General features: G+C 47.9%; 1 protein-coding gene across 1 annotated transcript; it reads right to left on the minus strand.

Annotated features, from left to right (window-relative positions):
* Positions 1-4,305: 4,305 nt before the first annotated feature.
* Positions 4,306-14,829, minus strand: LOC115386908 (transmembrane protease serine 9-like). Its single transcript, XM_030089369.1, has 14 exons — positions 14,775-14,829; positions 13,995-14,015; positions 13,648-13,810; positions 13,253-13,521; positions 12,921-13,060; positions 12,493-12,826; positions 11,809-11,971; positions 11,414-11,682; positions 11,081-11,220; positions 10,709-10,985; positions 9,325-9,496; positions 8,990-9,243; positions 8,780-8,877; positions 4,306-4,611 (listed from the first exon to the last, which is right to left on the minus strand). Exons 1-14 carry the CDS (start codon positions 14,827-14,829, stop codon positions 4,306-4,308), a joined length of 2,661 nt encoding a protein of 886 aa, XP_029945229.1.
* Between the last annotated feature and the right edge of the window lie 384 nt (positions 14,830-15,213).

Consider the following 15,213-nt stretch of genomic DNA (forward strand, 5'->3'; position numbering starts at 1 on the left):
GAACAACATCAACAAAAAGATATCAGCTAAAACAAGAGTAAACATTTGTGAATTTGCCCCCCCCAAAAAATAACAAAAACTAAAAACACAATGCTTAATATCGGTCACAAAGAACCAAGCAATCTTCCTGGTGCTCCACCACTACGAAAGGAAGCAAATGTTTGAAATGAAAACATTTCAGTCGGGCAACCGTTTGTGAACAGAACTCCTCATTAAAAGGAACATGGAGAATGTCCTGCTGTTGTGGAGTCCATATGTGCAGCTTGCAGGCTCTCAGCCCCATGTAAAACATTGCAAGCTGAACCTGCGTAAAAATACCCCGAGGGCCCTTCTCTTGCAGCTGGGGAACCCCATCCACCACCGCTTAAAAACAGGGATTCAAGACTGTCATTGTCCTTGAGATAGGGGCACTTCACCTCTAGCAGGTCTCCAGAGTCCAAAACTCCATCGGGCTCCTCAGGACACAGCACAGTCCCTTCAGTTCCACAGTGTGCCCATACTGCTCTAACCACTTGATGGCCGAATCTTCCTTTTCAAGCCCATGTTTGGTGGCTGCGTTTCCATGGAACCGCGGATGAACATGGGTTTTAACAAAGTTGTCAGGGTGGGCTCTGACTGGGACTATTGTGGCAGTGCTGGCGGTGATTCTGATTCTTTGGGAGTCATGCCAAAGGTGGGATGTGCTCTGCTCCAGAGTGGCTTCCTCCAACGTCTTCCCAGGGATGTCCACAAAACTATCATAAAATGATCGGCAGGCTGGGCAGGTGTTATTGCCCTCATGTGTCTGATGGGGCAGGGCGGGTGGAGGCTCTGGGGTTGTTGGTGCTGGCACTGCATTAACACAGAGCGGGCTCGATGGTGGGAGGGTGTGACCAGTGAAGGCCTCTTGCAGCTCCTTTTGTGTGATAAACATAGGGGTAGGGGGTAGATGTACCGCACTTTGACGGGCGTCTCCAGTGAAGGTGTCTGATGCCTTGTGGCGGGCAAAGGAGATGTCTCTGACCAGCTTGGGTTCGATGTTGCGCTGGGTCCCCTTATTCCACAGTCTCTGGTCATCTGTGCAGGACAAACCAGTCAGGCCACTGGACAGAGCATTCTCCACCCAACAAAAAAATACTTTAGTATGTGTGCAATGCAATGCATCCCTCTTAAACATAAACACAATACATGGACAAATGCGGCAGAAACTCACCTCCACTTAGAAATATGCAGGATAAAAAGTGATTAGACTGAATGAGCTTAACTTGCCTGTGCACAGTTTTATGCAGCATTTTTTGACATAATATACAATTATACATTTTCAAAATTGGCCTTGATGGCTTCATTCAGCAAATGAATATACTAATTGCCACAAAACGTCTACAAGCAAATTTAGATGGTCTCTCCATTGGGAGATAATAATAGTTGCACACTCTTTCCCGTGAGTTGTCGATCAGTGTGGGATTTTCTTTATTGTTGTTTGTTTACAAACTTACCTTTAATTACTTGGTATCACAGATTAGACAACATACTTACATAAGGTCAACAGGTCAGCAACTGCTGCTGCCCCCCCTTCCAAAAAAAAAAGTATATATTTATATGTATAAGTATATGTATGTATGTATATATATATATATATATATATATATATATATATATATATATATATATATATATATATATATATATGTATATAGTTAGCTCTCCAGGCCAAAAAAAAAAAAGCACAAAAAGTATTAATTACACCGAAGCAGCAACATACAGCATACTTTTTTTGTTAAAATAGACAGTATTCAAAGTTAGAGCTGACTGATCGTGTTCCATAAATATAGCTTGTTTTAGTCACTCAATATAGCAAAAGTATAAAAAAGAAAAAAAAGCAATATAAATATTCAAACCTCAATCTGATTTTTTGCAGTCTCACAGAATGTGAATGTGACGTCACGCCGCGGTGTATTTTGGGTGTCAGCGCCACCTTTGGAGGAACAAGAATATAAACAAAGCGGGAACTACAAGTGTAGGAAAGAAACAAAGCCGACAAGAAGAATATACATGTTTCTGATAATAATCAGCTTCCTGCCCCCAGCCGGGGACAGGGACTGCACGGACCATCCCAGGGTCGAAACCTCCACCCCGGCGATCCCCACCGGACCGTCCCTGGCGCCCCGGGTAAGGTTCTGCCCGCTCCTCTCGAGCTTCACAGAGGCGTGCACGGTCCCGGCGAGCCCCGCTGCGAACCACGGTGCAATCATAATTTTCTTCCATCACGGCCTCAGCCGAATATACTCACAAGGAAACAGATAAGGTAAGTAAACACACAAGAAAATAAAATAAAATCAAAGTAACAAAAGAAATAAACTAAACACAAAGTGATGAAAAAACTGGAAAATGCATGTTTCTTTTACAGCGATGTTTCGACCGTATCACGGTCTTCCTCAGACACAAAAACACGAAAAAACAGTCCAATTCAAACAAATGCGCAGTTTGCTCTGCTTTTGCTTCAACTATCGACTTCTATCAAAAATCTATCAGAACTTGTATCAAAACGATCCTTCAGTCGTAGTGACAAGCGGTGCCGCTAAACCAACTTTATACCCCCACCGAGCCAACCCCCGCATGCGAAGAACGCCGCTATAGCAACGCTCGCGTCACTGCTAAACCAACGCCCGTGTTCTCGATTTTTTTCCTATTTTGTGCGCGATGACGAGCGTTGTTGAAATTTGGCCCCTATCCCTACCGTTCAAGCAGGGCCGGCGATTAGGCTGGGCATACTGTGCACTTGCCCAGGGCGCCGAGCCATAGGGGGCGCCACGGTGTGAGCACCGCTCTGCGCTGCTGTGACGCCCCGTGTGAGCAACGCAGTGCTCGGCATCGCTTGGTATCGCTCACTCTCTCGGCGACTCTTGGCGACACTCGGCGGCACCCCCCCCCCACTGGGGTGGAACTGGTAGTTTATGTGTCACAGAGTCCCAGCCAGAATATGTTTTGTGGAATGGAGAGCCGCATGCCTAGGAAATTCCTTTAAAGGAGTGGCAAAAACAACTTAAATCAAATGTTCCTTTGCATCAGGCTGCCTCAAATGACTGGAAATGGGTCCCTGTCTCTTTAAGAATCTCCTAAGTTTAGTGACACGCCCCCCTCAGAGCGTCCATCTCAGCTATTTCCTGCGTATTTCCCGCCCCTGAGAGGGGAGGGGGAGCACGAGCTGTGCAGGAGGAGCTGTGCAGACTACATCATAGCTGGGGCGGAGCTGTGTATTACAGGCGGAGCTGTGCAGCACCAAGCGTTTCAGCCTCAACATGGCTGCCAGGGGGTTATTTAGGGATTGCTCAATTATGCGTGAATGGTTCAGGAAACAACTCCATGCATCTTTTTAATGAGGAAATGACACTATAGCATTATACAAAGCTCAAAAAAGTGGATTTTGCATGATACCCCCCACCCCCCTTTGTTTTGATTGTTTTCTCTCCATCAGTCACTCCGGATTCTGACGTAGTTTTTTTAATATATATATATATATATATATATATATATATATAATTGTTGGAGTATGTTAGAGATGAGAAGTCTGTGCATGTATTCTTATTTAGCATGATAGCCAAAAATCAGAGAGCACAAGGAACCAAACACGATATGACAGCTATTTATTTCACAATGATGAAATAAATACAATAAAAACCTGCCAGCAGTTCTCCTCTGTTTTTTCTCTGCAACAAGTACCACAAAAGTTTTTTCTTCATTTTTTTGACCTTGTAAAAAAATTTTCATTCCAACATTTTTTTTTCTACTTTTTGGCTGCAAAATGGATCTGACTGGATCCGGCTGGTTTCTGACTCAGTTGTGATGTTTTGAGACTAGTTTTAACTTCGTTCAGAAGATATTTTTTAGTTGTTTTAGGTGTTCCTTGATGAGCTGAGATGACTGTTTTCCACATGTTTTTCCAGATGATTTTCAGATCAGTATTAGGAATATTGATACTGATTACAATTGAGTTCATTTAAAATAATTATCAACATAATTTCAAATCGGGCTCAACCAGTTTTAGTTTTTTTTATGTATCTGATGGATTCAGGCACATCTGTGATTGGTTGTTTCTGTCTGTAGATGACCATTTTCAAGTATGTTTGTTTTTTTTTTCAACAGTCATTGAATGATAGTCTCTGACCAGTTCAAGTGTAGTACGTTAGTGAATTTTATACTGTTTTCAACTTTGTTTCTGAGATCTTTTGTTTGGTTTCTGACTGAAGACAGACTGTTTTATTAGTTTCTGGCTGGATTTGCCTTCATCACGTGTTCGTCACATCTTGTAACTCAGGCTGGACGTCTCTATGAGAAGAACTGAAGACTGGTGGCGAGGACCAGGAGGTGCAGGAAGACGATGAAGGAGGTGGAGGTATTGGAGGCGCCCCTGCTGGCGGTGGTCTGAGATGGGATTGCTGTGGTGTTCACAGAGGTGCTGTTGTTGTCGGTGCTGCTGTTTGTGGAGGCCGGAGATAAGAGCAGGCCCAGGTTCTCTCTCAGAAAGTTCTGGAAGCGGCTCACTTTGCTGAAGACCATCATTGTGTCGGCTCGGGCTCGGCTGGTCGAGTTGTTGTCAGTGGTTAACACGGCGGCTTGAAGCCATGAGTCGTCCTGCTGACACATCAGTGGACCGCCGGAGTCACCCTGAACACAGAGGAACATTGTAGCACAGTAGTAGAAGCAAAATGAAGGTAAATGATGGAGAGGAGGGGCCCCAGGATAGAGCCCTGGGGTACACCTGTAGTGACAGGAGAAGGGATGGATTTAAAGGATTTGAGCTCAATGAGTCTAATTGACCTACAGCATGCACTGGGGCGGTTCGCAGCCAAGTGTGAAGGGACAGGGATGAGGATCAGCACCTCCAAATCTGAGGCCATGGTCCTCGACCAGAGGAAGGTGGCTTGCCCCCTCCAGGTCGGTGGAGAGACTCTGGCTCAAGTGGAGGGGTTTAAAGGAATACTCCGAAGATTTTGGACCCACGCCCTATCCCGATCATTTACAAAGTGAGATAAGCTCATGAATACCCTTGTTGTGTCTGTGCATCCAGCGGCTGTATCCCACCTGTTAACATCGTAGTTAGCTTAGCTCAGCTGCTGGAGGTGAAGAGGAAACAGAGCCGGACTGACGAAAGTGGACAAAATACTCCTTCCAGTGGTCCAGGGGATGGCGTATTAGCACGTGAAGCAAATTTGAATGGTTATAAAACATTTTAAAAGACGTGTTTTCCTTTTCAATCCATTAAAATAGCGTGTTGATACACACAGATCTGCACAAGCATAGTGCTCCGCGGAAGGATATACTGGCGCAGAGTGGCCCAGTCTATGGCTTCTACTGCTGTGCTCCGGTATATCCTTCTGCGGAGCACTGCGCATGCGCAGGTCTGTGTGTATCAAAATGTTATCTTAACGGATTGAAAAGGAAAACACGTCTTTCAAAATGTTTTATAACCATTCGGATTCACTTCACGTGCTAATACGCCATCCCCTGGACCACTGGAAGGAGTATTTTGTCCTCTTTCGTCAGTCCAGCTCTGTTTCCTCTTCACCTCCAGCAGCTGAGCTAAGCTAACTATGATGCTAACAGCTGGGATCCAGCCGCTGGATGCACAGACACAACAAAGGTATTTATAAGCTTATCTCACTTTGTAAATGATCGGGATAGGGCGTGGGTCCAAAATCCCCGGAGTATTCCTTTAAGTATCTTGGGATCTTGTTCACAAGTGGGGGACGGATGCAGCGTAAGATTGACAGGTGGATCGGTGCAGCAGCTGCAGGGATGCGGTCGTTCTATTGGTCAGTTGTGGTGAAGAAGAAGCTGAGCTGAAAGGCGAAGCTCTCGATTTACCGGTCAATCTACGTTCCCACCCTCACCTATGGTCAAGAGCTTTGCGTCATGACCAAAAGGACAAGATCTTGGATACAAGCGGCCGAAATGAGTTTCATAGGGTGGCTGGGCACTCCCTTAGAGATAGGTGGAGGAGCTCAGTCACCAGGGAGGAGCTCGGAGTAGAGCCGCTACTCCTCCACATTGAGAGGAACCAGCTGAGGTTGCTCGGGCATCTGGTTAGAATGCCTCCTGGACGCCTCCCTAGGGAGGTGTTCCGGGCATGTCCCACCGGGAGGAGACCCCAGGGAAGATCCAGGACATGATGGAGAGACTATGTCTCGCGGCTGGCCTGGGAATGCCTTGTGATCCTCCTAGAGGAGCTGGAGGAAGTGTCTGGGGACAGGGAAGTCTGGGCATCCCTACTGAGACTGCTGCCCCCACGACCCGGCCGCGGATAAGCGGCAGAAAATGAATGGATGGATGGAGTCTAATGGAGGTTGGGTGGTCCCAATGGAAGATAGTCTATTGAGGAGGGTGGTGTGACAGATGGTATTAAAGGAGGATGAGCATAGTATGAGTCCAGAATTAGCTGCCATTTAAGTGGTTGTTGGTAATTTTGATAGGTGCTGAGAGATGATGGGTAGATTGAAGATTGGATGCCAGTTATTGAAGTTGCATCAGGTTTTCTAAATTTGAGTGATGGCAGCAGTTTTGAAGAATGTTGGAACAATTCCAGTGGTGAGAGAGGAGTGGATGATGGCAGAAATGAGGGTGACCAGAGAGCGGGGATGCAGGCTTTGAGCAGTTATGTGGGGAGAGGGATTCGCTGGCAGGTGGCTTGGATTTCTGGTTGAGCTCTGTGGTTTCCAACAGTGTGGGGAGCTGGAAGTAGGAGAATGGTTCCAAGTCAACTGAAATGCTGAGGCGAGGGTTAGAAGCAAGCACCTCCACTGTAAACAGTGTTGGTGAAGGTCTACTTTTCCCTCCTGAGGCGCCGGACAGTTTGCCAGAATTTCTTCGATACTGACTGGTAGTCCTCCTCCATGGCCTCCCCAAACCCTCCCTTTGGACACGAGAGAAGCTCTCCCAGAGGTGGATTTGAAAACCATGGTGACAGAGGGTTCCACCAGACATTCCCAGCAGACCCTCCCAACACGTCTTCCAAGGGTCTTCCAAGTCTGTCCGGTTTCCTCCTCCGCCAGCAAATCCAACTCACCACCAGGTGGTGATCGGTCGACAGCTCTGCTCCTCTCTTCATGCGGGTGTCCAAGACAAGCAGCCGGAGATCAGATGACACACAACAAAGTCGATCATCGACCACCGACCTAAGGTGTCCTGGTGCCAAGTGCACTTATGGACACCCCTGTGCTCGAACATGGTGTTCATTATGGACAAGCTGTGGCTAGCACAGAAGTCAGGCCAGAACAGAACACCATTCGGGTTCAGATCAAGGAGGCTGTTCGGCCCAATCACTCCCCTCCAGGTCTCACTGTTGCTGCCACGTGAGTCCCCCAGTAGAACAACTGAGCACCCATTGGAGCACTGTCCAGCACACGTACCAGGGAATCCAAGAAGGCCAGGTACTGTGCACTTCTATTCGGCCCGTAAGCTGAAACAACAGTGAGGCACCTGTCCCCGACCCGAAGGCGCAGGGAGACGACTCTCTCATTCACTGAGGTGAACTCCAACACGTCGACTGAGCTGTGGGGCTATAAGCAAACACACACTACCAGCCTGCTGCCTCTCACCGCGGGCAACGCCTCTGAAGTGTAGAGTCCAGCCCTTCTCCAGAGGTTGGGTTCCAGAGCCCAGGGAATGTGTGGAGATGAGCCCGACTATGTCTAGCCAGTACCTATCAACCTCTCTCAAAAGCTCAGCCTCCTCTCCCGGCTCCCGGTTCTTATGGTTCCCTCGGTGGGTGGTGAGCCCCATGGACAAGGGCCCAGCCACAAGGCGCTCACTTACGAGCCCCAACCCTGGGCATGGCTCCAGGGTGGTGCCCTGGCTGTGCTATAATGGGGACCTTTGTTTTCTTCCTTTTCATAAGGGCTTTTTTTTGGAACTACTCTCAGTCCAGCCCATCACCCAGGACCTGTTTGCCATTGGAGACCCTACCAGGGGCATAAAGCCCCCCGACAACATAGCTTCTGGGATCATGCGGGTTCCTCAAACTCCCCCACCATGTTAAGGTGGCAGTTCTGTGGGGAGAGTGCTATACAAATTGTTACGGCCGTCGCCGTATTTTCGGCCCCCCCCCCTCGTGTTAGTGTGTGTGTGTGTCTGTGTCAGTGCGTGGTTCCCAGGCTGCTGCTGCAGGACCCAATCATCTTCATTGCCTGCACCTGAGGTGCCTGAACAGAGAGCAGCTCATCAACCAACCCTGTGGAGCAGCTGAGGGGTTAAAAGCGGCCGACAGGACACAGACTGCAGTTGGCTGTAGCTCGACACGCTCACGCGCCTCTTGAGCTTAGTGTTGTGGCTGCTGTTAGATAGTGGGGCACTTGTTTCTGTTTGACTGTTTGTGGCTTTTGGTTCTGTATTTTGGGATTATCTGTTTTTGGTTTTGCTTTGGCTTCAGGAATCCTTTGTTGTGTTTTTCTATATCATTAGTTGCCCGTTGGTTTTGTGTTTTTGGTAATAACTCTAGGTTAGAGTCTGTTTTTGTTACCGTTTGTTCTTACTTTTGTTAATAAATAACTTTAATTTCCACCTCACCATCTGTGGACTTTTATGTTACTTCCTTTACCCCTCTCCTAAGCGAGCAGGTCGTAACACAAATAAAGTTATGTGATGATCAAACCCATCTCATCAATAGTTAACTATAAATATACATGTGAGGAGAAGTGAGCTGCTGTTGCCCCTGGGGAACACTCAGGGGTCAAGGGGCTTGCTCAGAAACACACAGTGGTCACACAGCGAGACTCAAACCTGTGAACCAATAACAAGAGTTTACCTGCTCCAGAGTGAAGCTGGAGGTACAGATGTTGTCAGAGGTAGATGTTTCCCCACAGCTGGCCACTGAGGTCTGGATCTCCTGGAGAACTTGTTGATCTAAAGAAGAAGAAGAAGATACTATCATGTATGTGTGAATGGCTTCCACTGATGTGGATCACATGTTCCTTCAGAGCAGGTGACATGAAGCAGAGTCACCGTTCAGACTCACCTCCTCCTCGTCCTGAGCTCCAGCCGGCGGCCCAGCAGGTGGTTCCCACGGTGAAGGTGCGTCCGTCGTCCAGGCAGATGGGCTGGATGTAGTCAGACAGGGTGGGCCGGCTGGACAGACTCAGCAGCGCCACGTTGGAGCCACTCAGGCTGCTCAGAGTGATGTTTGTCACGTTCAGCGTCACCTCGAAGGGGTTGGAGCCGCTCTGCTGCAGTCGACCCAACACCACGGTCCACTCGGACGCCACCGAAGAGCTGAGGGATGCGAGACACCGCCATGAGGGAATTATCTCAGAGTGAACACACTTCCATGCAGGTTGACGGCCTCTGATTCACCTTGAGAAGCAGCTGGCGTCGCTCATCACAGTGTCCTCGGACACCAGAGTCCCACCGCACACATGTGACCCGTTCCTCTGCAGGCTCGCCATCCACGGCCAAATGCCAGCTGAGGCCACCGAGCTCCCCTCCAAAATACGGGAGTTCAACGGGGCCTGACCGCACACCACCGCTGGAGGGGATGGATGGAGGCAGTTTTACAAACTCACAGAGAAAATGTAGTGGATGTTTTCTGCCTTTAGGTGAAGCTCAGAGATAATTCATTTACTGCTGAATATAATGTTGATTAGTTTAGCATAGATCAGGGGTGTCCAACCTTTTTTGCCCAAGATCTACTTGTCAAGTAGTCAATCCCTCAGGGTTGACCGGGGGGGGGGGGGGGGGCTTACGCGATAGTTGTTCCAAAATAAGTGATTTCAAAATAAAATGTCATGTTTCTGCCTTAATATTCTATTTTTTTTACTTATTCTGGTAGATTACAGAACAAAAAACGTGACGAAAGAACGGTTTTGTAATTCGTCACTGCAGGAAAGTAAATGACACCAAATTGGCAAAAAACAGCTCCATGATCAGAGCGGCTCTGTGTTGCCAGATTGGGCGGGTTTCTGCCAAAGCAAGCTTCTTTTTTGAACATGTCGGACGGGTTGACGAAATGATTATGTGTTCATAACGTGTTTTTTATAATACAAATACGGTTTTAACGTGCATTTTCAACCGAGATGGCGGTTTGGACTGCTTTCTATTGAGTCAGACGGGTTTCATATGGTTTTCGGGGGACAACGACAGATCTGACAACCTCCTCCAGCGGACTCCAGAGACACCAGGCGGTGTGAACCACAGTGCTGCGGTGCTTCCGGACCGTATCCAGACCGTATCCAGTGTGCATCAGGCGTTGCCATGCATGGAGCGTGCTGCGTGCGCACACACACACTCGCGTACGCGCACACACACGTTGCTTTCTTCTTTCCTTTTTTTAACAGCACAAACTTTTTTTTTTCCCCCCTGCACCTCGCGGTCTACCTGGGGACACTCGACTGTTTGGGCAACCCTGGCATAGATTAAATTTATATGAGAGACCAATCCAAACGTTTCAGGTCCAATATTTGCAGACTATATAGCAAAACTTAAGCAATGTGTTATTCACAGAGACAAACTTCCAGTCATTTCCTGACATATCAACTGAAGCAATCATGTAGAAATTGGCTAACAGTAGCATGCTAACTAATGGATTTATTTATAAAACAGATGTTGACATGTTGACCTGAAGGTGGTGGAAATACATGAAAGGCTCACAGTGCCAACAAAGTACTCGGGGTGCTGCTTAATTTCATGAAGTCAGTCTGTGTCAAAAACATCAAGATAAATGTTTCTCGCATGCACTTACGTTTGGGTGTGGTGGCTGGAGGGCTGGTGGTGCTGGTTCCTGGATCTGGGAGGCCTGTACAGGTGACACTCAGGTCGCTGTCGGTCCCCGTGGACGTGAAGGTGACGTATCCTGGCTGGTCGCTGACGATTTGGCTGTTGATCCAACTCATGTAGCGGGACACTCGGGCGTACACCCCAGGAAATTCAGGTCTGGCACAACCAAATCCGAAACTCACAACTGCCAGCTGAATCCAAACGTCACCCCGTTTGGTCACCAGTGGACCTCCTGAATCCCCCTGAAGGAGCAGAAACATGAGGAGTCAGTGAGGAGGAGGAGAGGTCTGCACAGGAGGGACATATTGGACTCAAACGTTCTTGTCGACATGTTTACCTGACAGGAGTCCTTTCCTCCTTCTCTGAACCCGGCACACAGCATGTTGTCTGTGATTTGACCCACTCCATAGTCACAGTTACACTGTCTGTTCCCCACAGTCGGCACCTCCACCTCCATCAGGTCATCAGGAGAAAAACCTGAAACAACACAAAGTTGGATCGATAAGTAACATGTGTCAGTCAAGCAACATGAAAGATGTCCCACTTGATGTAGCATTAGCATTAGGCTCTAAAAACTGGAGTTGTAATCAACTTGAAGTACAGTTAGCTTCCTTTTTCAGGAGTTGCACTCATCTTCAGTAACTTGCAGACAGCACTGCACCTGACCCACCTCCCTCTGTTAATGCACCCCAGCCGGTGACCCAGCTGCTGACCCCGCTGTGGACGGAGCTGTCTGGGGCTGCCAGGCAGACGGGCACAATGTAGTCGGTGAAGGGCGTCTCTGAGGAGAGCCGGAGCAGGGCCACGTCGTTGTCGTTGCTTCCAGAGTCGTAATCAGGATGGCTGATGATCTGTGAGACGCTCCGAGACTCCTCGTTGGGGTTCGGTCCCGCTTGAGTCTGACGGCCCAGGTACACCGTCACCTGGCCTGCTGTGATCCTGAGAGCCACGGAGGGAACAGAAACCTCCCGTTGACCTCTTCATCTGAAGAACTCCTGTCTGTCAGGCTCTCCATGCTTCCATGTGGAATCAGACTTGAAGATGTCTGCAACTGTATCTACTCACGTCTGGAAGCAGTGGGCGGCGCTCAGCACCCACTGATTATTAATGAGGGATCCTCCACAGAAGTGGCCCCCAGACCGGTGCAGACTGACCTGCCAGGGCCAGCTGCCTTCAAGGGCCACCGCTCCTCCAACGATCCTGCTGTTTCGAGGTGCTCTGCCACACACTGAACACACAGTTCAACATGAACGTAGTCTGAGCAACACTCTGTCCTCCATGAACAAACACCTGTCTCACCCTCACTCTGATAGACTGACAGCTTTTGTTCATCATGACCATCACAATGAAAATGTTAATGACAGAAGAGAAGAAGGTTAATCACAACAGACTTAAGGAGGGAGTCACCACAAAGCAGCGACTCAGACTCTGAAATATGGAGAACTATCTTAGTGCACTGCTTTCGAGGCACCTGTTAGTTCAAAGGTTATTTTTACCTCAACATTTTATTTTTTATTGACTTTATCCAAATGACATTATTTTTAATGAGAAAAAAAAATACAGAAAATATCGCACATTAAAGAACAAGAAACACTATAAAAGTTAATTTGCTGTTACAGTCCAGTGTATGATCGTTTCTCAGTGAGATAGTTGCAGTCCTTTCTTGACTTGTCACCAGCTCACACTTCAAAAAGGTGCTGATGAAGTTCTTGAAATTACCAAGAAAAATATTTTTTTGTAGGCACTCACGTTTGGCTGTGGTGGCTGAAGGGGTGGTGTTGGTTCCAGGAGTGTCAGTAGTTGTATGACTGGTGGTTTCAGTTGTTGGATTGGTGGGGGGAGTTCCAGAATCTGGGAGGCCTGTACAGGTGACACTCAGGTCGCTGTCGGTCCCCGTGGACGTGAAGGTGACGTAGCCTGGCTGATTGGTGATGATTTGGCTGTTGATCCAGCTCATGTAGCGGGACACTCGGGCGTACACCCCAGGAAATTCAGGTCTGGCACAACCAAATCCAAAACTAACAATCGCCAGCTGAATCCAAACGTCACCCTGTTTGGTCACCAGTGGACCTCCTGAATCCCCCTGAAGGAGCAGAAACATGAGGAGTCAGTGAGGAGGAGGTGAGGTCTGCACAGGAGGGACATATTGGACTCAAATGTTCTTGTCGACAGTTTACCTGACAGGAGTCCTTTCCTCCTTCTCTGAACCCGGCACACAGCATGTTGTCTGTGATTTGACCCACTCCATAGTCACAGTTACACTGTCTGTTCCCCACAACCGGCACCTCCACCTCCATCAGGTCATCAGGAGAAAAGCCTAAACAACACAAAGTGGAATCGATAAGTAACATGTGTCAGTAAAGCAACATGAAAGATGTCCCACTTGATGTAGCATTAGCATTAGGCTCTAAAAACTTGAGTTGTAATCAACTTGAAGTGCAGTTAGCTTCCTTTTTCAGGAGTTGCACTCATCTTCAGTAACTTGCAGACAGCACTGCACCTGACCCACCTCCCTCTGTTAATGCACCCCAGCCGGTGACCCAGGTGCTGACCCCGCTGTGGACGGAGCTGCCTGGGGCTGCTAGGCAGACGGGCACAATGTAGTCGGTGAAGGGCGTCTCTGAGGAGAGCCGGAGCAGGGCCACGTCGTTGTCGCTGCTTCCAGAGTCGTAATCAGGATGACTGATGATCTGTGAGACGCTCCGAGACTCCTCGTTGGGGTTCGGTCCCGCTTGAGTCTGACGGCCCAGGTACACCGTCACCTGGCCTGCTGTGATCCTGAGAGCCACGGAGGGAACAGAAACCTCCCGTTGACCTCTTCATCTGAAGAACTCCTGTCTGTCAGGCTCTCCATGCTTCCATGTGGAATCAGACTTGAAGATGTCTGCAACTGTATCTACTCACGTCTGGAAGCAGTGGGCGGCGCTCAGCACCCACTGATTATTAATGAGGGATCCTCCACAGAAGTGGCCCCCAGACCGGTGCAGACTGACCTGCCAGGGCCAGCTGCCTTCAGGGGCCACCGCTCCTCCAACGACCCTGCTGTTTCGAGGTGCTCTGCCACACACTGAACACACAGTTCAACATGAACCTAGTCTGAACAACACTCTGTCCTCCATGAACACAAACACCTGTCTCAGCCTTTCTCTGATAGACTGACACCTTTTGTTCACCATGAACAATGTACTGAAAATGTTATGAATGACAGAAGAGAAGAAGGTTAGTCACGACAGACTGAGGGAGGGACTCACCAGACAGCTGCGACGCAGACTCTGAAATACAGGAAAAAGTCTTGAAACAACATTCTGGGTTCACATGTCAGGTGCCTGCAGAGACAGAACGTCCTTCAGTTCATACTTGGAAATGAACATTTTTTTCAATTTCAGTTTGGAATTTCTGCTAATGTTCATCGCGTTCATTTTGAAGGAGGTGAAAACAGATACCGACTAACCCATTGTTAGCTTTAGTGTTGACCTGATGTTTCAATGGTTGCTGTTAAACTCAACTCCTGTTTCCTAGAGACGGTGATACATTAATCCTGAACTCAAGAACCTGACTACACAACATTTTCAGGAGAAGAAAACAAACTTTTACTGCATATTTTGGCATTCTTTTACACGACAATGGTGATTGAGGCACCGATAACGTAACATTTTGAAAAAGGTACAATTGTAAGCAGAAATTGACTAAAGGGAGCTTTTCTAAAAGGCTATAATTGCACAATGTACGCTACGGTCACAGCAAATAGTGCTGCTCATGAAGAAAGATTCAGTCATGAAAATACATGTGGTTTGTTCTGAGGAGAACACACAGCTTTTAACTTTTCTACCATTTCCATATTTCAAAATGTTGTTGTCCAAACAAGAAACTTTTAAGAAAAGAAAATGCAAAACACTTTGTTTTTACTTGAAATGTCATTTTAATTCTTACTTTAACTTAATTTTTCTGAAGGTCCAGTGTGACAGATGTGATCAGAGAGAGTTCAGGTCCTCCTCTGAGGACATGATCCAGGTGAGAACATGCAGCCTTACCTGGAATCAGCAGAGTCAGCACAGCCGTCACACACATCACTCTGTAGGAAGCCATGACTGGAAATACAGAGCTGCAGGTCTGCTGCAAAATAAATATGCTACCTGGTCACCCCCCCCCCCCCCCCCCCCCCCCACCACCACCACCCCACCCCCGCCCACCCAGACACACCATTATCCCCTGTCACATGTGTGTTTGTGTGTGTGACTCATGTCCAGAACTCCCTCAGAGGCAGTGCTGCATCTTTACTTTGCTCTCGCTCCTCCAACAGGTTCTCCATGTTTAACCGCCGACGCACCAAATGCATCCTGTTGACCAATAGAATGTTTTAATGTAAAGTAACTGATGATAGAGAAATTCAGAAATTTTTGAGGATCCAGACAATGACAAACAAGTCTGAAGAAGAGTTGAAAAAACACTGAGACTGATGATTACACAGCA

This window comes from Salarias fasciatus, chromosome 4 (assembly GCF_902148845.1).
Source record: "Salarias fasciatus chromosome 4, fSalaFa1.1, whole genome shotgun sequence".
NCBI lineage: Eukaryota > Metazoa > Chordata > Actinopteri > Blenniiformes > Blenniidae > Salarias > Salarias fasciatus.